This window comes from Triturus cristatus, chromosome 3_1 (genome assembly GCF_964204655.1).
Source record: "Triturus cristatus chromosome 3_1, aTriCri1.1, whole genome shotgun sequence".
In the NCBI taxonomy this organism is placed as follows: Eukaryota; Metazoa; Chordata; class Amphibia; order Caudata; family Salamandridae; genus Triturus; species Triturus cristatus.
The window spans coordinates 911,074,080-911,097,951 of record NC_140583.1 but is presented as its reverse complement, the minus strand read 5'-3'; the positions used below and the strand labels follow the sequence as shown (position 1 = coordinate 911,097,951).

At 42.8% G+C, this 23,872-nt stretch overlaps 1 protein-coding gene across 5 annotated transcripts in view; it reads left to right on the top strand.

Moving 5' to 3' along the window:
• Positions 1-23,872, top strand: part of TANK (TRAF family member associated NFKB activator) — a 299,318-nt gene that overhangs the window by 150,321 nt on the left and 125,125 nt on the right. For 4 of the 5 annotated variants that reach the window (XM_085645446.1, XM_085645448.1, XM_085645447.1 and 1 more), the window contains one exon: positions 1,307-1,452. The exons of the other annotated variant lie outside the window; for it this stretch is intronic. In XM_085645446.1, coding sequence (XP_085501572.1) covers positions 1,366-1,452 — 87 coding nt within the window. In that variant the 5' untranslated portion in view covers positions 1,307-1,365. The remainder of the gene's footprint in view (positions 1-1,306; positions 1,453-23,872) is intronic. 5 annotated transcript variants of the gene reach the window in all.

Genomic DNA, 23,872 nt, shown 5'->3' with positions numbered 1-23,872 from the left:
AACCTATTCAGCGGCCCCTGCTTTCAACTGCTGTGTGTGGGTAGAGGATTCACGTTCATGTATATGTACTATATAACCCCCAGGAAGGTTTGCATCCTGTGTTAGAGGCTACATTCTGCAGCCTATCAGCATAATTCAGGGCCCTCCTACAGCAGCTGAGTGTGTACTTGGGTATGTATGGAATACAAAAGTGATTCACTGCCAGCTCCTTCCACGTGTTCCTTTTGTTTTCTCTGCTGCACCTGATGTTCTTCCCTGAGCTAGTTGCAGGCCACACAGTACTTGCTTGTTGTCTTCCTATCCCCTTATCTTCAAATATTTTTAGCTGGAAGACATGTACATCAGCTAGGTAAATGGATATGAGATTAAGAATAGTAAACCTATAATTGGCAGCAGACCTTAATGTGATATTGCTTTAGTCAATATTGGGCTCTCAACGCTGCTGCACTCAATATTGTGAAAGAACGCTGCAAGCTGCTAGATATCCTAATTCCTTCTGAGCCAGAAGACTAAATATCCATGTGCAAGTGATGATCCAAATTCAAGGAAACTATTTATATAAAACAATCTTTCACAAAAGTGCTTTTAAGACACCATGATATTAGTCAGCATGGCATAGAGACATTATGCAGTATGCTTGTGCTGAACCCCTATTTAGCTTTGTATTGGGTCACACGAAGTAATTGGTTGTCTGTCTGAGATTTGAAGTTTTGTTTTGAGGGGCCTGATGCTCTTCTTATTTTGGGAGAGAATAATTGCATCTTGAAGGACGGATAGATCAGCAACATAATTGCAGTTCCATAAATTGAGACATTTTCAACCATGTAAGGACTGTGAAGAATGTAACATATTTAGCCTCTTCAGTGCCCATGACGAGCTGGACTCGTCATGGGCCGCGGTTGCGCTGTGCCCATGACGAGTCCAGCTCGTCATGAACCCCGCCCGCTAATGTAACGGCCGGCACAGGGCGGGGAAAAGGCGTGGCACTGAAGGGGTTAAATATATCCAAATTCAAAGAGAAATCCAAGAGTTGTAGTATGTGCATATGAAGATTAAATGTTGGAAATGTTCAGAGGATTATTACACGGCATACATGAACACTACTTTTTTAAGAAATAAGCCTCAGATCTGGTGCTCCCTCTCTCTGCATTTGTATGCTGCATTGTTTATTTCAAACTGTATTTGTTGTGTTTCTCAGTTTAGGCTTTGAGACAGTTTGGGAGAAATGAAATTGCTGGCACAATTAAATTGCGTACAAATATGAGTTTGGATATTTGCCTTAAAAAAGATTTTTGTGGTCTTTCAGGTTTCTGGTTAAGACATCCTTTTTAGTGATGATAGTAAACTGGGACGTCTGGAAAAAGCATGGCAGATCCTCTTAACAAGGCATATGAAGCTTTCCGCCTGGCCGTAATAGATAGGGATAATGCACGTAAAGAACTTAAGCAGAAGGTATGTTGTATGTTTTATGTTTAAAACTGATCAAAATTCATATTTATACATCATAGTAACTCACATGGTATAACAGTGGAAGTTTTCTTTACAGGTATGTGCAGTCTCTAATGTTGTATAGATTTTGGTAATGGTGGTAAAAGTTTGAGTTCCTAATTTGTTGTTTTACAACATTGTTCCTCTAGATATTGGTGAGAAACCTGTCCTTTAAAATGTAATACATGACTACAGCAAAGTAGAATATGAGGTTTGAATAAATGTATGTATGTATGTTTATACAGTCAATCACAAAAGTAGCAGTGAGAAGGGAAATTGCACATCCCCTAATACACAATTACACAAAGTAGTGAAGCAACAAGAAGAAATGGCATCTCAATCTGTTCGCTTTTCAACATGGTGCTCCACAAACCAAAACACTGTGCTCCCTCAAGTGTTACCTATAAGAGCAGAAGATACTGAAACCCAAACACATATAAACAAGTGGTTGGAGCACACAAGTTTGCAGTACAGCCTGATAGTAATTGTTAGGAAGTGTCCATAGCACTTGAAGATTCTTAAAGAAGAAGTTGTATTACTTGTGTTGGGTTGAAGAACATCAAATTTTAACCACGGGTAGAGTTGACTAGTCTTATGAGAGCACAACAGCCAACACCTGTTTTGTCCTCATTGGGCTTTATTAAGGCTAGTTTATCGAAGGTATAGAAAATGTAAAAGTCACAGGCACTACAAGAGAAGGTTGGGAGGATGTTAAATAAGTACTTATGAGATGAGCTAAAGGTTATATGTTGTGAACATGGTCAGCTTTTTCACTAGAGTTTTGGAGTGAACGATTGTTAGAAATGGGGTTGTTGGTTGACTAGAGTATGAGCCCAAGTCAGGCAGCAACCACAATCCTAGTCAGGGTAAGTGTAAGGCAAACCCTAAATTACTCTTTGATCACCCACTGGTAGCGTGTCACAGAGCAGTCAGGCTTAACTTAGAGGCAATGTATAAAGTATTTATGCAACACTTCAAACATTAAAACAGTGAAAAGACCACACAAAAAGAATTCACACCAGGTTTGAAAACTAGAGCCTAATTTAATAAATAAAACAAAACCAAAACGACATAAATTCAATAAGTAGAACTTGCAACTGAAATGTTCAAAGAATAAACTGTAAAATAGCACTTAGAAGCAACATTTGGGATATCTAGTCGCACTGGAACGGTGCAAAGTTAAAAGTTCAGGCCAACTGCGATGGAGTGCAAGCAAATACAGGGACCCACTTGAGTGGCCCGCTGAAAAAAAGTACCTTGATCCTGGTTTGGGTCAAGGAAGATGTGGGCTGGAGCCGAAGCGTTGTATCTGTTCTGACCTTGCAACAGAAGGAGATGCATCGGTTTTCTCCTTGCAAAGTGGGCAATGCATCGGTTCTGCGGTCAATACAATGGTCTCGAATGCGATGCGTCGGTTCTGCTCTTGAAGCAGAGGGTGCGTCGATTCCAAGGGCGATATGCTGGCTCCGAAGGCAATGCGCTGGGTCAGCTCCATGCAATGATGAGGTCGCGCCGGTTCCTAGTCATGAAAAGACAGAGATGCGCCATTTCTGATCCCCGCAACGGCGAAGATGTGCCAGTTCCAATGAGGATGCGTGGGTTGGCTGAAGAATCACCTTAAGCCTCACTTCCAAGGGTCCAGGCCTGGGGTGGCACCACTTAGCAGGTCAGACTCACAGATGGCAGGGTCCAGGTGCAGATGCAGGTAAGATGGAAGTCTTTCCTGTCCCTGAGACCTCAGATCAGGAGGCATGCCATCAAGCCCTTAGAGTCACTCTGAGTTCAAGTGATGTAGGTCCAGTCCTTCTCACTATGGCAAGGAAACATAATAAGGCAGGAGTCCAGAAAAGCAGGAGTCCAGCAGAGTGGCAGTCCTTTAGCGGCATGGTAATTCTGCTTCCTGGCAGAGTCTTCCCAGGTACAGAAGTGTACTGAAGTGGTGGGGTCTGAGGTCCAGGTTACATCCATTTGTGCTTTTGAATTGGGGCGGACTTTAAAGAAAGGGCTTTGAAATGCACAGAGGTCCTCCCTTCCTGCCCTGGCTGCAGATACAGGGGGTCTTGACTTGAAAAGTCGATCTCTTCACAATTGGAAATCACACTTATAAATTGTAATAAGGTAATCCCGATGTTACCCTATGGGAGATATAGGCATTGTAGAAGTGATAAACTAATTTGAGAGTTTTTCACTAGCAGGACATGTAAAACTTAAAATACATGTCCTACCTTTTAAATACATTGCACCCTGCCCACTGGGTTGTCCAAGGCCTGCCCTACGGGTGAGTTATATGTATAAAAGGGAATGTTTAGGCCTGGCAAGAGGTTTATCTTCCAAGGTTGAAGTGGCACTGTAAACTGCACACACAGGTTCTGCAGTGGCAGGCCTGAGCCATGGTTAGAGGGCTACTTAAGTTGGTGGCACGGGCTACTTACGTTGGTGGCACAAAGGGGTTCTGCAGGCCCACTAGTAGCCTTTAATTTACAGGCCCAGGGCACATGCAGTGCACTTTACTAGTGGCATATAGGTAAAGTAAGTATGCCAACTGGGGATGAACCAACATTGCCATGTGTTAGAGGGAGAGCACATGCACTTTAGCATTAGTTAGCAGTGGTAAAGTGCTCAGAGTTCTAAGGCCGGAAAAATGAAGATAGCAAAAAATAGGACGAGGAAGGCAAAAAGCTTTGGGGGTGAACCTGCAGAGAGTGCCATTTTCCAACAGGGATAATTCTAGAAACTAGGCAGGAGTCAGTAGACATGGACTGGTGTTAAACAACAAAAAAAGGTTGTAAGCCAATATGAGGCCATGTTAAGCCATGAGGAGACCTATGGTGCATGCAGAGGTAGCCAAGTCAGTTGTATATGGGTGTTTATACAGCACCAAACTTACTCCAGAGCAATGGAGCACTGTACTTTTAAGTGAGATTTCTATCTTTGAATTACATCTCCCATATTTACAATTGCATTTCACGGATGTAGAATTTTAGGAGAATAAATGATTTGTGCAGAATCATATGATTTTGAGTCAAATACTAAGGCAAGGATTGGAACCAAGGTCACCAGGTTTCAAAGCGGGCAGCTTAGTCAGTGAACCATATCTCCTCCCTGATGAACAAATGAAACAGCAGACACTAAACTATAAACACATCTTGCTTTCTGATGAAAGTCTAATAGTTGTTGTCAGTGTACCGAAAAGTGCCTTACAATGACTCACATATCACATTTAAAAATAACATTCAGTTTTTTAGCCAGCACCTAATATTGTCAGAAATAAAAACTTTGCGTGAGACTTGATAACTCTCTTTTTCAGAAAGGCTGGGTATTGACTTTGTTGAAACTTATTGTCACCACATATCATTTCCATATCTATTTTAGTTTGAGTTTTTTTAGTGGTATATGCAGATAAAACAGCCATTCAGTGAAAACAGCACATCAAGATGGATGAGCATAATTGTATTTCAGTGCATTCTAATCATCAACGCAGGTTTTCAGTTCTTTATTTAATATATCTATTGATCAAGAATCAGTGTTAAGATAACCGCAAGTGCTACTAAGGCCATATGTATAAGTTATCGTCATGTTGGGAGTTGCAGCATCAGTACAAGGCATGTAAACATTCAGATAGTTATTGGCCTTTCTCTTATCTTTTTGAAAAGCAAAGTGCGTAGTGGGCCCCAGATATCTTGAGGGCTTGTCGGTGCTTTGCACCAATAAATTACCAAAGCACTGATTGGCTGGACCAGCACTGTGAACCCCAACGGATGAGAACCCAAGGCAAATAAAGAAAACCTACACAGGACTAGATTCAAAGTTCAAGCCAAGAAGGTTTTTTCAAAATTAAGAAACACTACAGAAAGCAAACTGGCAATTAGTTAGTCAATTCAAATCAGCAGCAATATATGTCATAAGTCAAGAGAAATTCTCTAAGGCTGGTGTCAAATAACAGACTGCCAGGGAGTCCGTCAACAAATGAGCAAAAGATATGGCAGACATTACAAAAAAAACACTTTTTAGGCATTTTCAGCGAGTGAAAGGTACACTCATGACATGACACACATGAACTGCAACACAACTAGGAATGCCTTCAGAATGCATAATTAATGCGAACGATTAATCTAAAAACAAAAGAAATACACTACATCATTGCACGTATTCAATATGATAGACCCTTCAGAGCCATCCGCAACAACTGGAAAAGTCCTTGATTTGTTGCAAGAGGGAGTAATGTTAGGATATAGCTTGTACTGTAGTTTTGATCAATTCAGTGCTTTTCCTGAAAAACTCCAAACCTCCTTGTTCACAGTATGTTTTAAATCAGGAGGCAAGTTGTCTTCTGTGAAAGAGGTGAGCATATTAACTCTTGTGATATTATTTTAAAACCAGAGTCTTCATCCTTTGTCTGAATTGCAACACCATCTGGTGTTCAATTTGCATAGCAAGTTTATTTCTAGCAAATTAACTTGACTCGTCCCACTGATAATGAATTGGTGATTGTGTATAATTGGTCTAATTTTTACTGGGACATTAGCTGACAGTGTACCAGTCACTTGTTTATTTGAAATGCATACAATTTTGGATTGGAAACATAACAGAATTAGGAAAACCCCGCAAGGATGTAAGTGTGTAGGAACTGTGGGAGTGGCAAAAATAAAAATAAGAATCAAATGAGTGGACATTTAAGAATCCACCATTGTAGGATTCCTACCTCTTCTTACCATGCGGTGAACATCTATAAGTGCATATTCCTAGGGGGTTCCCGTGGGATTAATGGAAACCCCCTTCATTGGGTCCCTTTGAATCGCTTGATATGTGAAATAACAATAATTAGGACCTCCTCCCTATACTAGGGCACAATTGTGCTATTGTTGGGGACAGGTTGTTTAAATTGGAACTGTGTTCCTGGAGATATTGTCATATAACCCTGTTTTATGTGCAGATAAACTGTATATTCATCTTTGTTCCTTCTCAAAACATATTCTGTCTAAGTTTCTTCAATAATGACCCACCACAAGGTCATTTGTTGTGTGTCTTTTCGCTAGAAAGTGTTCTGTCATTTATGTGGTGCTTCTTTTAGAACAAATGTTTCTTGGATGCTCGCAGATTCTCATCTTTATTTTTCTGCCAGTAATGCCAACATAACGCAGCCTTCAATTTATACCAGACAACGGACCTTATTGCACAGCTTTTCCTTGACAATGCAGAAAGTGTATCTGACGAACAAGTCTCTGTGCTGGAGAGGCAAGTCTACACAAGCTAATCTTAGTCATATTCTGGTAGGCGACAGCACCACAGAAAAACTCTGAAAAGCTGTCTCTGAAAGTGGTTCACTGGTCTTAAATTATGAGATAAATCTATTACTTTCACATGTTTTATAAGATCTCTCTGCATTGTTTCACTTAACACCTACATATAAGAAGTGGCCTATTCAGACTTTGATGTTCACAAAACTGGAACTATTACTCATTGGGTCTGCCTAAATTCTGACATTGTTTTCCGTTGCTCTTCTGGAGGACTTACACTGTTGCATCCAGAAACGGACAATCTGGGAAATGGGGGAATGGTTTAGGCGGCACAGGATAGTTGGACTCATTTGAAAAGCTCTGCTAGCCTCCTCTCACAATGTGCAGCAATTCATTCCATGTATTTTCTGTCAAGCACTGCATAGCATTACACTTGGCACTAACAAATCCAATGTTTTACTTGTACTTATCCTGTTCTTCATTCCGAGATGTTTTTATCCCTCTATATATGATAGTGACTTCAATACTGCATTCAGTTTTTCAAATTGATATTCCCATTAAGCTATATACCTGACTTGCCTGTACTTGCATCAAGATGAGAGTGCTTAATGTTAAACCTAGATCAGCAGTGACTCACCCCATCTTACTCAAACGGTTTATAAATCCTGTCACTCTCCAAAACTATAACAAGTAACACTTGAATTCATGCTACACAACCAGATCATTTCTCAGTTGAAGTGAAAAACAGGAATGTGCTGTAGCAACGGGGGATGGGGGGAGTTGTGAGGGGTAGTTGCGGCCTTAGTATTCAGTAATAGCTTGTGCACCTATAAATCACTTCTAACCAAATAGTCTATTTTTAAGTAGTACCCATCAAGATCCCAATAAATTCATAAAGCCTGTGGTCTGTGTTTTATTGACCACTATGGACTGGCACCATTTTTTAAACCGAATTCCTAGAACTGGCCCACCCATTAAGGAAGTATAATCACCCCCTCTGAATCTTGAGAAATTTCAGCATGCAGGCAGATCAATATGTAAACCCAACTAAGGAAGTGTTTTGATCTTTACAATTGGACTATTTGTGGGAGCGTGGACAGCTAGCCCTCCTAAAAGACCGCAGACCGAGAAAGGCTTGCCAGCTTTAAGAATGGAGTGCCTCAGATTTAAAATATGGGAAGGCAAACCTGCAAGCGGCTATAGCAGATGGTTGAATCCAAATCTTAAAGGGAATAAGGTAACTGTAAACGTGCTAAGAATGAATAGGTTATTGAGGGTACAAAATCAGCATGGTATACACTGGGGGTGGCTGTTCCTAAGGTCTCAGGAAAGAAGCAACCAAACTTTGTTTGGCAGAGAGGAATGGTAACAAGTGGTCAGTCTCAAAGACAGTAGGGTCATAAATAGTGATAGGGGAATCCCTCCTTTTGGATATAGTGCCCTCACACACCCTTGCGAGTGTCATGCTTCATCATCGGGCGTTGCTCTTCGTGGGGGTGGCGCTGCAGTCCCCTACGGGCCCCGCTAGAGGGCTCTTTAGTGGAGATCTTTTAAGGAGCTTTCTGGTCCTGACGAAGTGCCTATGGATCCCTTATGGACCAACTAAGAGCGCGAAACATGTTGACCTATTTTTTGTGTTGTTAATTCACTCCTGCATTAATTCTGAGAGCAGCGGTTAGTGACACATCCGCCCTCTTTATTCGTTTCTAAGAGGAGCTCCAGGATCCGCATCTATTTTAGCTTACCACTCTGACCCACGAATAAACACAAGTTCTAGGTACCGTTTGGTAATTTTAATTCACCTACTCGCTTACCTCCCCAGGCCCACACACCCACATGCACAACTGTGGCGTCTCCTTAAAAGATCTCCGCTAAAGAGCCCTCTCGCGGGGCCTGTGGGGGACTGCAGCTCCACCCCCATGAGGAGCAACCCCCGATGATGAAGCATGACACTCGCAAGGGTGTGTGAGGGCACTATATCCAAAAGGAGGGATTCCCCCATCACTATTTATAACCCAACCCTCTTTGAGACTGACCACTTGTTACCATTCCTCTCTGCCAACCAAAGTTTGGTTGCTACTTTCCTGAGACCTTAGGAACAGCTACGCCCCAGTGTATACCATGTTGTTCTTTGGGAGCACGGGTACTGGACCTTCTATTTTTCCAAATAGCTCCCGGTCCCGAATTCTCTTTGTGCGATGATACAAAATCAGCATGCCTCATTGCCAGGACTCAGGAATAAATTACCAGATCATGGAGATATTTTAAGCTCTTATATACGTGACAATGGTTTGATCATTGACTGAATGTTGTCATTCCTAAGAGGACGGTATGCCAGTCCAAATTATGTTGGGCTTTTCTGTTTAAAAAAATGACCTTGATGTTAGAACAATGATGTACTCGAAAAGGGCCAACAGGCAAAAGGATGAGTAACATACAATTGCACCACCCACTTCAGAGAGATTTGACCTCCATTTCCTTGATTGCTTTCTTTCAGTTCACTTTTTACTAAAAGTGACATTAATGGAAATTGAACCATCATTTTTGGACATGGACTCCACCAATTGCCCTGGATATCCTGAACCATTACTTCGGATAAAAGCATTCAGATCCCTTGAGAACTTAAATTGTAAAGTGCTCCTTGGAAGATGGTCATGTCCTAGTTAGCCTGAAACATGCATAGATATCTCCTCTGCTTAAAATTTTAATTTTAGACCCTATGATCCTTGTCCTTATGCAAATATAAGAGTAGGTGCCCACCAAACAACTGGCAAAGTATTTGGATGCACAACGCTGCTGGGGAGATTAGCAGTTGTGGTTCAGGCACTCAGACAGTACGGAGATAACTCTGCAGGAACTAAGACAGAGACTACTTAAGATTACAGACCAGGGGTATGCTGCAGTATTGGTGTTCCCTGACCTCTTGGCTGCTTGTGATATAATCAAAGTACCGTTCAGAATCACATGCACCACGTGGCAGGTGCCTATGCATCGTCTTTTATGTAGTTCACATTCTTTTTTCCTACCAAAACAACTTGTATGTCCAGAAATAGGGTTTTTGAAGCACCAGCAGAGACAGTCTGTGAAGTGCCCATGGCTCCCCTTTGTCCTCTTAAATATTAATACAATCCCATTGTACGATCTGGAAGCATGAGTAAAGGTTTTCATATTGACAATGATGACTCAACTGCTAATGCCACTGAGTGGAGACTACCTTTTTGATGCTAATACTCGTATCATCATGGTGAAGTAATAATTGAGTGTGTGCAAGGAAGTTGGGTGAATCTCAGTTCTATTAAGACAGAATTATTACCAATGATTTCACGGGCCGCAACACAGCAGTTGAAGGAATTCCATAAGTGCTGGACTTTTAGCAGTGTCCCTATCAAATGAAGTTCAAACTCTAGGAGTGTTGCGTGATGGCTTTTTGACCGTGGGAGGGTCCAAGCAACCAGCTAACGAAACTCTGTTGCCCTTATATTGTCTTGTAGAGCTTGTTAAACTCCATTCTGTGAGGAATATAGAGACACCATTACTGGGTCCATAGTTGGTTCCATACTTGATTACTGTATCACTATTTTTGTGGGTAACTCAAAGTAAATCCTTTGGCTCCTTTTTAAAGATCTAGAATTACTACACCAGAGTACTTGCCAGGTTAAACGGTTGCGGACATGGAAGCACCACACTGCAGAAGATGCACAAGTGTCTGATTATTAACAGCGTTAAGTTTTTTTCTCTTCTCTTTATTTTTAATGCCCCACTAGAAGGCACACCTAAGATGTTCTGCCCCAGGGGGAACTTTGAGGTCACAGACTGCAGAATGTCTACATCTCTCAAGGATTATAAATGCTCCACACTGGAAGGTAGGCTTTTCCAGGTCCCTGGGTCCAAATGATGAAACAACCTTCCATAAAACATACATAATCCCACATGATTGATAGAAATCAAAAGCATGCTGAAAGCTCCACTTCTTGGCACATAGCTAGTTTTTTTTTTTTAATATATCAGGCAGTCTTTTCGTAGTGTCTGCACTTAGGATTTTAGTGCCTTAAAAATACTCGTGACTCGACTTGATGACTAGTCAATGAGCGATGTTCCTTGGTCTGATATCTCATTCAGAATTATGCCTGATCCCAACAGTGCCTCAACACTTTTCTCTTGATTTCTGTTTTCACTGGTTTGAATATCTCTACTATAGTTCTCTCTCCCACGCTGCCATCATTTTCCCCTTCTCTTCGTATTTATTTGGTAATTCCGATTACAAATACAGAACGGTATCTGATCTCTGTATTTTACCTTGTCATGTAGCAATCTCAAGCCCAGGAATTCCTTTTCACTGATCACATCGATATCTCCATTATTTGAGATTCCAGCATAGAAATGAGACCACTGTGCAAAAGAAATTGATTTAATTGAACAAAAGCGAGATTGCATTTTGAGCAATTTCTATCCACCAAGCACAAAAAACTGAATATCACTAATGGAGCGCAAGACAACATTTTGAAGCATACATTAAGGGCGTGAAGTAGTCCACTACTAAACAAGAAGAGAGGATGATGGTGCTCAAATGGAGGCAGCCCCTAGCCCCGTACAGTGTGTTTTTCTTCCTTCGTGCTGCCGCTTCACCTACCGCTGTTATCACCTCTCCCGGTGCTGTAGCTTGTACTGGTTAAATAAAGCGTGAGTTGCATTTTAGTTGGCTCCAGCCGTTACTGTGCATTTTGTCCTTGCAGTTGTAGGCTTTTGTTTGTACGCCTTATTTTTGATAAGGATTCACTTCACTGGTATAAATCATGCATTATTAGCAAAAATATCCTGTTTAGGAAATGCTTTTGACTTAAAAGTCACGTGCTTACGCTATTATGTAAATTTCATTAAACTTAAATGGTAAGTTGCGGGTGCACGCGCTCACATAGTTAATTACATTAAATATTCTGTAGCTTTAGACGTGTACGTGCAGCTTTGTAGAACTCTGGGTAGAGAAGCATCGCAGGGCGCCGAATAAAAGATTTTTAGAATATTTTGTCACTTTGTTTTTTTGTGTACTCGATAACTATAATCTTCGAACTGATGTTACATGATTCACTAGTCCCCGCAGTCAAACTCGCAAGTTGATCTAAACTGAACTATTTAAAATAATTCCCTTGCACGCTATAAACAGACTATATGGAACTACGGAGCTTTTCCCTTACAAAAGTAGATGCTAATATTGAAAACGCATACGTTTTCATCCGAAAATGTAAAATGCCCTGGTTTGTGCAAATACTGTCTGGTTCTCTGGCAACTGCTCCGCCCCGGTTCAGCTTGTTGCCCGAGCTAATTGCAGTCTGTTGACACTGCATGCGCCTGCCTTCCTTTCTAAGCATATGAAAGGTCGTATAAAAGCGGAAGGAAAAACGCAGGACTGTTGCAGACGTAGTTTCCAACTAATTCTTTCTCAGTTCGCTATATTTTCAATTGCTCATTAATGATGGGTTTTGGTTCCCTGCCATGATTTTCGCATCAGGTGTGGCATGCCTCGGTGCCATTAAATGGCCATTCTGCTTGGTGTCAGAATACAATGTGCATATTATCAAAACTAATGAAACTGAAAGCGCCATTATCCGTGCAATATCTTCATGGCTCCCAACAGCAACTGACAATCCGTTCCTGCTTTTCTGCTGCGGGTATAAAAAGAGTGGCAGTTGGCATGAGAGAGGGCAACAGCAGGCAGAAGAAATTGGCATAAGGGAGAACAACAGCAAAACGTGTTAAACTGTAAAAAATCTCTGGCCTTTACTGTGCCCCTTTCAGATGCAGTGAGCTGAATGTGTCAAACAGAGGAACAGCAAGCCTAAAATCTAATGTCTGAGTTTACATCTTAAAAAGGGGCAAATTACAAGATAAACCATAAAGAAAGATGAAGAAAAAGGAACAAGGACACGTTATGGTGGATAGTTTCTATAATAAAATAAAAAAGTGAGAATACTAAAGAACTATATTTCTCAGAACCGATCTTCTATTTTCATTAGCATGCTAAGTTTGTTTGGTCTACTTGAAATAAATATCAATTAATTGTAAAATTAGCAGTTACAATAATGCTAGCCACGGAAATCGAATTTTTTTTTAGATTCAGATACACATTTCTAACAGGCTGCATTTTGGAAACATGGTATGCTCTCGCACTACCCGCCTCCCCTTCCCCTGTGTTCTTTGTGCACGAGAGAATATATAATCAGTAGAGGACTATTTACATTTCTATAGTTTTCTTAATTATTTGTGTATATTTTTGTGCAAGATGACAATGCGCAGCTACGAAATGAGTTGTCTTCTTTTGTGCCTTCAATTATCGTCTGTGTGTTATTATATCTGCTTCCCCAAAGCGCCATACCCAAGTTCAAGCGCCTCTTATTCCTACCTTCTCTTCATAGACCCTTGAAGGCGGACATTTTTTAAAAGCAAATAAAAATAGCCTTTGAAATCTGGTGCATATCCGACATCGCTTTTACTGGTCTCTACCTACCTTTCACATATTGCCCTATCTTAGGTGATTGATTTTCTGTCTCTCAGGAATGGCTGACTTTGTGCAGCTTTCACGTGCTTTGACCACTCTTGATTTTTTTCTCCTCATCTCGATACTGCTTACGCCCATATACTTTATCATGCCCACTGACATAATTTCCCTTCTCTTGATCTTCTTCTGTAAATACCAGGGCTCCATGTTCAGTTCTTGGATGCTGTCGCCCACCAATTGTGCTTACAGACTCCAGGACCTGAACGCCTATGCATATTGTTTTCTATTGCCTCTCATCTGCTCCGGTAGAGGACCTTTTCACTCTGATGGTCTGAGTTTTATGGAATGTCCTGTTAAGGGGATTTTAAGGGCACACTAGAATGACTGAATTAATGAACGCAATAAATGAATAGAGCTAATGTATGACTTGAAAATGTATGTAGCTGCTCAAATCTGATATCTCGAATTGTTGGAAGCAAAGATACAGTTGACACATTTTTCAGTGGCCCAAAGTTTGTTTGTCTGTTCTACCTGTCAAGTTGGAAAACTGGTTCAGCGGTCGCACTCTCGAGTAACTAAACTTTAAGTGATTTGTAATCAAGAGAAAAACTCTTTGGTGCTTGTGAGTACCACTTCCTAATCTCATGAGGTGTGTTACATTCCACAATAAGCGTCTTCTGGGAAAAGACGTTCTCACCTAACACTCATTCCCCCTGACGAAGGGTTAGACCCGAAATGCATGGGAGAATTCAGGATACCGCAACTATTGTATTTACTTTCAACATGTGAACCACATCGACTTTTTGGATATTTTAAACATATGAGAATTATCATACGTGGATTACAAATCATTGATTAAATTTTCACATCTAATTGAACAAATTGGAATCTTTTTCTTCATTTAAGCGATTTCATCGCCATTTCAGGAGTGCTAGGTGAGGACGTCTTTTTCAAGAAGACGCTTATTGTGCTACCTGTCAAGTTGCCATGATCGAGAAAGGACTTATGCAGCCACAGGGCGTACCACACAATACCTGTGCCACTGCAAGCAGCTCCTGAAGTGCTAACTTGGCCTAACTCAAAGTGTGCGTATGGTATTCTTGTGGCCCTACACTCGGAAAGCTCCCAGGGTGCCTTTATAGACTCACACCAGTTGCTTGTTCACATGTGCTCAAAAGCATCAGTTGGCACTCCATTCCAATAAAACTTCTTGACAATAAAGTTATGGCTTACTGGGACCATACACTCACCAGTTCCGAGATCACATTTGAATACCTCACACTCAGTTGTACAAAAATTGCTCTTGCTGATGGCAGAACTTTATAAATGTACAAATCTGCACACTGATGTGTGCTGGAGACCTTGCTCCCCACAAAATCAACCATGAATTTAAATACTTCTGATGGCATGCACAGAACTTGCAGAAATAAGGTCAGTATTGCAAGATTGCAGCTTTGGTGCATCGAACATTTTCATGTTGTCCAAAATCCACACGAACTTGCTAGACCGTCTTCTTGGCCTACCATTTTGAATGTTGACACCACTCATCAAATATTTTTTGCCTAAGCTTGAGCAGAGTCATATTTTTAAGAGTGAATAATGGAAGATAGGCCTTCAAGCATAGTTCCGTAATGTGGGTTGTTCCAGAAGATGAACTGATATTACATTTTCAAGAGCTCAACAAGAAACATGGTCATATTTCATTCACTCATAAAATTAACTGTAAACAAAATATGGATGTATACTTGCACGAGTGATCTAACATGGACAGATGGATCACTTGCTCATTCAATAAAGTGCCTGGAAGTAAAACTGTATTAAGTTCTAACAATAATTCATAATCTGTTAAAAGAACATTTTCTGATTTCACAGTTAATTCAGCTGAATCGTTGTCTATAGGAGTCCAGCACATACAAGACTGAAGAAGTATAGATATGCAAAAAGTTTCCAAGCTATAGGTTATCCAAGCAGAAATATAGTAAAAGTATATTTTTTGTCCAACGCATCTATTAAAAGTAAAACCTAAGAAGGAATCAGAAAGACTTGTTTTCATTCTGAAGTTGCACAAAAAAACAGTATAATAACTTTGGTTAATAATGCAAGCAGAACCCGATTTTAAAAAATGTTTTCAAATTGAAACCTAAATTTGTGTTTCAAAGAAGCAAGAATATTATATTTAGAATGATCAAATTAACATGATTTTTCCTGATTGAGTTGTACTCATTGCAACAAATTGGTGTATTGTTCTACACCCATAGACAAATATGTGAAAACCACTGGCCACTTGTAATGATAATTTCAATCTGTAACTCTTGAAAAGTCCCAGTGAATGTTCAATTGAGAAGACTAAAGAAACCTTAAGATTTGATTAGTTGAGCATAAAAGATTAGGTATTGTCAATAGAAAATCTCCTAAAGCCTCACACTTTAAGGAAAAACATAATCTTAACCAGTTACGGTTACAGGTAGTAATGGTTGAATAAGGATACTGAGTGGAGAGAACCACTTCATTTCTCCTGCACGAAGATTTATTAGATTCCATACTGGCCAAAGAACATTTCCACCATTTTGATTTAAGTTGGTTTCTGTTAATTGACTTTGAACTCCAGTGGAAAGACAAAGAAGACTAACCACAATGTGATAACCTAAGCAACACATAATTTGCAGTGTAGATGAGAGACTGAATTTGAATGAGGTAACAGGATGAACATTGTGGTTGTGAGGAATACATATTTTACTGTGGTAAAGTATGGTTTTATTATTTTATAACTACTTAAATATTCTTTTTTTATCACATTACAGGTATATAAAAAGTATTTGTTTACGTGGATAGAAGAGAGTAATGTACTTCAAAGGAGAAGACGCAGTGGGGCTCATAGTGCATTAATGATTTAGCATTAAGCTGAAATCCTATTTTTAAAGAACAATTAAATCCTGTTGAAATAAAAGAACTCTGGATTGCAAAATGAATTCCATTTACGAACAAGGAGGGTTCTGGTTTAGTAGGTCCCTGACTCTCCAGCCCCGGTACCACTTCACCTGATGCGCTGTTGATGGTTCCCCTCTTGTTTTTTGCATACGGCTCAGTGCAACATAAATGTGACTCATTACACTGACAATCAGGGCTTTTAGTGGACTGAAAATACTGGAGGGGGTGGGCTCGCTGGCGTGTTCACGGGAGAACTCTGCTCCTCTTTTAGCCTTTGTTACCGAGGACTTTTAACGGAGATATCTTGTTTCCTGCACTTGGAGCCCGTCACCTGCTAGGAACGCGAGGACCAGGGTGCGCTGCTGTACAACTGGATTGAGCGCACCTGGGCACTCTTCCCGGCTCCTCCTCCACCACTCTCCTGCTCTCCTGCTAATATAACGCCTCGCGGCCCCCGCTTCGCGGGCGCCGCTCACTGGCGTGTTCACGGGAGAACTCTGCTCCTCTTTTAGCCTTTGCTACCGAGGACTTTTAACGGAGATATCTTGTTTCCTGCACTTGGAGCCCGTCACCTGCTGGGACTGCGAGGACCAGGGTGCGCTGCTGTACAACTGGATTGAGCGCACCTGGGCACTCTTCCCGGCTCCTCCTCCACCACTCTCCTGCTAATATAACGCCTCGCGGCCCCCGCTTCGCGGGAGCCGCTCGCTGGCGTGTTCACGGGAGAACTCTGCTCCTCTTTTAGCCTTTGTTACCGAGGACTTTTAACGGAGATATCTTGTTTCCTGCACTTGGAGCCCGTCACCTGCTGGGACTGCGAGGACCAGGGTGCGCTGCTGTACAACTGGATTGAGCGCACCTGGGCACTCTTCCCGGCTCCTCCTCCACCACTCTCCTGCTAATATAACGCCTCGCGGCCCCCGCTTCGCGGGGGCCGCTCGCTGGCGTGTTCACGGGAGAACTCTGCTCCTCTTTTAGCCTTTGCTACCGAGGACTTTTAACGGAGATATCTTGTTTCCTGCACTTGGAGCCCGTCACCTGCTGGGACTGCGAGGACCAGGGTGCGCTGCTGTACAACTGGATTGAGCGCACCTGGGCACTCTTCCCGGCTCCTCCTCCACCACTCTCCTGCTAATATAACGCCTCGCGGCCCCCGCTTCGCGGGAGCCGCTCGCTGGCGTGTTCACGGGAGAACTCTGCTCCTCTTTTAGCCTTTGTTACCGAGGACTTTTAACGGAGATATCTTGTTTCCTGCACTTGGAGCCCGTCACCTGCTGGGACTTCGAGGACCAGGGTGCGCTGCTGTACAACTGGATTGAGCGCACCTGGGCACTCTTCCCGGCTCCTCCTCCACCACTCTCCTGCTAATATAACGCCTCGCGGCCCCCGCTTCGCGGGGGCCGCTCGCTGGCGTGTTCACGGGAGAACTCTGCTCCTCTTTTAGCCTTTGTTACCGAAGACTTTTAACGGAGATATCTTGTTTCCTGCACTTGGAGCCCGTCACCTGCTGGGACTGCGAGGACCAGGGTGCGCTGCTGTACAACTGGATTGAGCGCACCTGGGCACTCTTCCCGGCTCCTCCTCCACCACTCTCCTGCTAATATAACGCATCGCGGCCCCCGCTTCGCGGGTGCCGCTCGCTGGCGTGTTCACGGGAGAACTCTGCTCCTCTTTTAGCCTTTGCTACCGAGGACTTTTAACGGAGATATCTTGTTTCCTGCACTTGGAGCCCGTCACCTGCTGGGACTGCGAGGACCAGGGTGCGCTGCTGTACAACTGGATTGAGCGCACCTGGGCACTCTTCCCGGCTCCTCCTCCACCACTCTCCTGCTAATATAACGCTTCGCGGGAGCCGCTCGCTGGCGTGTTCACGGGAGAACTCTGCTCCTCTTTTAGCCTTTGTTACCGAGGACTTTTAACGGAGATATCTTGTTTCCTGCACTTGGAGCCCGTCACCTGCTGGGACTGCGAGGACCAGGGTGCGCTGCTGTACAACTGGATTGAGCGCACCTGGGCACTCTTCCCGGCTCCTCCTCTTCCTACTTAGCTCCCGCCCCTACTATCGCGTAGCGGGACGCGTTGCGGGGCGTAGTCCGGGGCGAAGCCCGGGCCAAGGGCGGGCCCGTTTAAGCCCGTTCAAGCACGGTCAAGACCGGACCGGGCCCTGTCCCTTTCATCTATTTTTCCGCCCCGCACAAGGCAGCAAGTAACTATGGATACGCGAGGTAAATTATTGAAAGCTCAACCGATAATATCTGGAACACTGGATAACTTTATCATTAGGGCGAACTCTGTAATCCAAGGTGAATTGAACATACTAGAAAGGCGTCTATCTGACGGAATTGCCAGTACGCGTAGGTCATCCCTTGGTTTAATTGCCTCTGCAGGCTCCCCCACAAACCTTGATGACTCTCAAGTAGCATTGATGGATAGTATTGACCGTACAATTGAATCGGTTCTATGTGATTTAAGATCCAGTTCCCCCTCACGTAGAGATACCCTTCAACCAATACCAGAGGGAGCGGACCACATTAGACACCCCCGATTATTGGACCAGTCGTTAACTGGAGCACAGTATATTGAGCAGGGAGCCGTCCCAAAAAGGAAACGCGCGGGGCCCAACAAGAGAGGGAAAAAACCTAGATTAGATAGATCCCATTCCAGCATTGATAAAGCTCGCACTTCAACATGTCCTAGGCCAGCGCAAGTCAACAATTGCACCCCCAAATCACCATTAGAGCACATTGTATTGCCATCCAATACTCCTATACATGTCTCTGATTGTGTTGCAGAACCTGATGAGACCTCCTGTCGATACAATGATATTGTACAATCTGCTATTAATGGTCTCCTCATTTCATTGACTGCTAGGTTTGATGCAATTGATATTAGGCTTAAGGAAATAGAAAGGGTTGTTACATCCCCGGCAAATGTATCAGTGAACAGAGCCAAACCATGTGCTGTATGCGAAGCAAGAAAAGCGGATTCACATTCTTTATCCCTTCCTACCCCTATGGGTTCCCTTCCTCCATCTAATCCAACTACCTCTCTGCTGCTACTCCCTGCCTCACAACATACGTCCCCTGTGCCTCCTCAATGTCAATTACAATTCCAAACTAAGAACATAGCTACAGTACCCAACCTACAATACGCAGATTTGGACCTAAATAACAAAGGTCCAAGGACTAATACCAACCCAAGTACAGCCCCAATAAATAGGAGGAACGTAATTAATCTTCCACCAGAGGCTTCACCTTATGTTGTTGTTCTAACAGGTGTCCCGGAGCTTGCTAACTCATCAACTGAATCCTATGCTTCCCTAAAAAATAAAGTCATTAACTGGCTCAATAAGCATAGGCCTCTCCCTCCTAATGTGAGGTCACAGGTTTTAATGGTAAGAAGGGTTCCTTGGCTTGGTAGCACTACAAAGAATATCAAGGGTGATTGTATTCTGGTTAATTTTAGCAACCGCTTAACAGCTCCCTATATTCTTAATTGGACTGGTGGTAACAGCACTTCTCTTATTAACTCCCTTCCCCTGTCTTTCTTCTATCCCCCTCTCCACATTTCTATTCCGGATGACATAGATGATAATTGGTCAAAACCTAGGGGCAACGCGGCCAGAGGCAGGCCCAGGCACGTACATTTCGTCGAGCCTATGTCTGCTGGCTATCCAACTTTCAACAGGTTTGCCTGCCTTGAGGATGTCGATTGACTTCCACAGGAAGGCTCCATTTCTGTTTCATTGCCCCCATTGCTTCCACCTTCTAATCATCATCCTTTTTCCCCTGTTTCTATTTCTCTTCCTATCACCACCCCTATTTCTCCGACTCTGCCTGTGCCACCTCCTTATAAAAATCTACCACCCTCTTCCAATTGTATAACAAAACATAAGGTGCTTTCATGGAATTTAGCTGGCCTACCCAGCAAGCTTGATTGCCCAATTTGGGGTTCCTTCATAGATCTTCACCAAATTTGTTGTTTCCAAGAAACCTGGGCAAGACAAGATTACCATCGACTGGGCTATGCTACCTATTCAATTCCTGCAGTGTGGTCAGGGCGTGGCCGCCCTTCTGGCGGCCTGACTATTTGGGTTGCTATTTATTTAGGTTGTACTGTTACTAAATTTGAAACTGGGTCGGACGACATTCTATGTATAATACTGGATTGGGCCCTAGACAAAAAACTGGCGGTGATTAATGTATACGCCAGACCCGTGAATTTTTGTGCGGAATCCCGGGTGATTGAGGCCCTTTCGAATGTTTTAACTAGAATACCCGATCATATAATGCTTCTTATAGTTGGTGATTTTAATTCTCATTTTGAACCACTCCAGGGCTTGGTGGATCAAATCAACCAGGAAGAGGATGAAATCTGGAATATCCCTCAGGTTTCCGGCCCAATGGCTAGGGCCTGGACACCTTTGGCTATTCAGATTACCTCCCTGACAATGGTCCACTCTATTAGGGCTTGCAATGGTCGAACTACCTTAGATAACCCTCCTAAGCCCACATTTAATAAACCTGGTAGAGAGGCTAGGCTTGATTACATTTTTGTTCAAGCCAAGGATTGGAATAGAGTTCTAGATTTTCAAGTCATCCCAAGGGGGGAGAGTGACCATAATCCTCTCGTACTGGATGTCTCATTATCTGGTTTATCCCCTCAGGTTCCGGCGCTTCCATCTAACTCGGAGCCTTCGGATTCAGCTATTCTCTCTAATAATAAGCGGAGAATTAAATGGAGTAAAATGGTTCGTAATGATAAAGAAATATCCAAAGTCTATGCTGCCGTCGCCTCGGTTTTAAACAATATAGTGGGGATTCTTGATCAGCATTCCCCCCCAAACTACTGTGAGGACTTGGCAACTGCCCACCAGGATCTGTTTTCTATGCTGTCTGGGCTATTTAACCCTATTATACCCTGTAAAAAGGGATCTGTCAAACAGCCCAATTGGTACAATAAGACTTGTAGATTGGCAAAGAGCGACCTGCTAGGGGCTATAAAGAACAAGGCTCCCAAGGCTGACATCCAACACAAGAGACAGACCTATAGATCCCTGATACGTTCTGCTAAACTGGAATGGGCTACTGAAAATTGGGAGAATCTAACCTCTGCCCTAAAATCAAGAGATTCGAGGAGATTTTGGTCGATTGTATCCACTGGGACAATTGAACCCGCTCCAATTGTAAATAACAACATTGCTCCAGAAGCCTGGGAAATCCACTTTAGCACTCTCTACAGGGCCCCGTTGTCTGCCCCTGTAAGCCCACTATACATAGTACCCAGCCGAGATCATCAAATATTTTCGCTAACTGAAATCCAGCTTGCAATTTCCCAACTTCCTGCGGGGAAAGCACCCGGATTGGATGGGGTACCGGGTGATTTGTACAAGCATGAACCTAGTATATGGGCACCTTATCTTACATTATTGTTCAATGCCATTTTGAACGGCTTGCCAATCCCCTCTACTTGGTTAGGCGCCGAAGTTGTGCCTATTTTCAAAAAAGGTTCTCCACTGTTGCCAGGGAATTACAGGCCTATTAGCTTGATAGATGTTGCACAAAAACTTTTCTCGAGGCTGATCCTGAACCGTATTATGGATTGGGTTGAGTCGTCTGAGATCTTGAGCAACTACCAAGCAGGCTTTCGAAAGAGCGTTTCCACAACCGATCAGATCTTTAGGTTGTGTATGCTCTACTGGAAAACAGTAAAGATAGAGGGGGGGTCCTTATACACAGTTTTTGTGGATCTCCGCGCGGCTTTCGACCTTGTTCCCCGCATAAAATTATGGGCCGTGCTACAGGATTTAGGACTTCCAGGGCACCTCTTGCATACACTTGTGCGTCTCCACACCAACAACTATGCGAGTGTAAGATGTGGGAGGGGTGGCAGCCTCTCAGCTAGTTTCCCTGTCGAAAGGGGGGTAAGGCAGGGGTGTGTCCTGGCGCCCACCCTCTTTTGCCTTTATGTAAACGGTCTCATCTCTCATTTAAACAAGGTACCCAATAGAGATGCCCCACGCCTTGCGGGTACTGCCATCTCGGCCATTATGTTTGCCGATGACACGTTGCTTCTAGCTAAGACCCCTATGGGGCTACAACGCGTCTTGGACGGTTTTGTATCCTTTTGTAACGATCGGGGGTTGGAGATCAACACGGCTAAGACTAAATTTATGATCTTCAACCCCCCGAGGTCTTTACGACCTAATCCTACTATAAATGGAACCAGCTTAGAAAGAGTCCACACTTTCGAGTACTTGGGTCTAACACTCAATGAGAAAATGACCTGGTCTCACCATCAGACCAAATTAAATCTAAAGTTAAATCAAAGGGTAGGGGGAATCCTGAAATTATGGAATCAATCCATGACGCACCCGATTGGCCCGCCTATGGAAATTTATAAATTGCAGGCTCGCGGGGCTTTAATCTATGGCGGTGAACTCTGGGGCATTGATTGTGCCCCTGAGATTGTCGTTACGGAAAATAAGTTCTTAAGGAGCCTGTCCGCCCTTCCACCCAGCACACCCTTACTTCCCCTTAGGCTCGATATGGGACTAAGATCGATAAGGGAGGAACTCGGCGTGAAGCCTCTAACGTTTTGGAGGCGTCTTTGGACAACCCCTGAACTCTTGAGTTATCGCTCTGAACTTTTGGAACTCTATCTTCATCCAGCCCTGGGTAAAATCCCATGGCTGAATTATGTTAAAAATGAATTTGCTAAGCTGGGGTTACAGACCCATTGGACAAAACCCCTAGAATCATGTGCGACCATACCCCGCAAAGAACTAGTGGCTCTCTACCACAATTTTAATCTCTCGGTTACTATTGCTAATGAGAATTTGGGATCTATGACAACTACATTTTTAACTATCAAGGACCACTATTTACTAGAAACTGTCCTGAATGACATTAATCCTGTCGCCCTGAGAAAATTATTCTTACAATGGCGATATAATGCACTCCCAGTTAGAGCACTTACCAGTAGATGGCATCCCCCTACTGTAAAAAATTGTCCTACATGCTCTAGTGAGCTGGAGGACGATATTCATTTAATGTTTTTTTGCCCTATGTACACGAAATCAAGGAATAAATGGATTGTTCCCATCTGTAGGAGCTGGGGATTCAGACGATATTTAGATGCCTATAGGCTGCTAAAAAGTGATCTATCTTCTCGCACTGTCTTTGCTATCAGCAAGTATTTGGCAGCAATATGGCATATTAGAAGAATCCATCTTACGGAATGAAATGTAATTGTTTATCATACACTAGGTTTATGTTCCAATCCATTTATTATTATCTATTTGCAATTGTATTTTCCCTAGGTTTTGTGTATCTTTTACTTATGAATGACTTTCTTTTTGAAAGATAACCTTTGTGACTTCAATGTATTTGTATGTTCTTTTATGATTTACATAATCGAAATAAAGATTTAAAAGAAAGAAAAGAAAGATTGCAAAATTAACGGACTGAACTGACCTATTGAAAAAAAATAACAGTACATAAAAGATTTCAAGAAATAGATGTGAATTAGATGACGTTTTTCCATTTTGCTCTATTTGTATAAGGCAATAGTCCTGACTTCATAACACCCTCCCCATAGTTTCTGACTGTCTTCCTGGGGAAGTATGGTATCGGCGCTTTGTGGGCCACGGTTGTGGTGACAATACACTGGGTGAAGCATCGCCCTTCTGCTTTTCCTGCCTAATACGGCCCTTAAAATGTGTTTT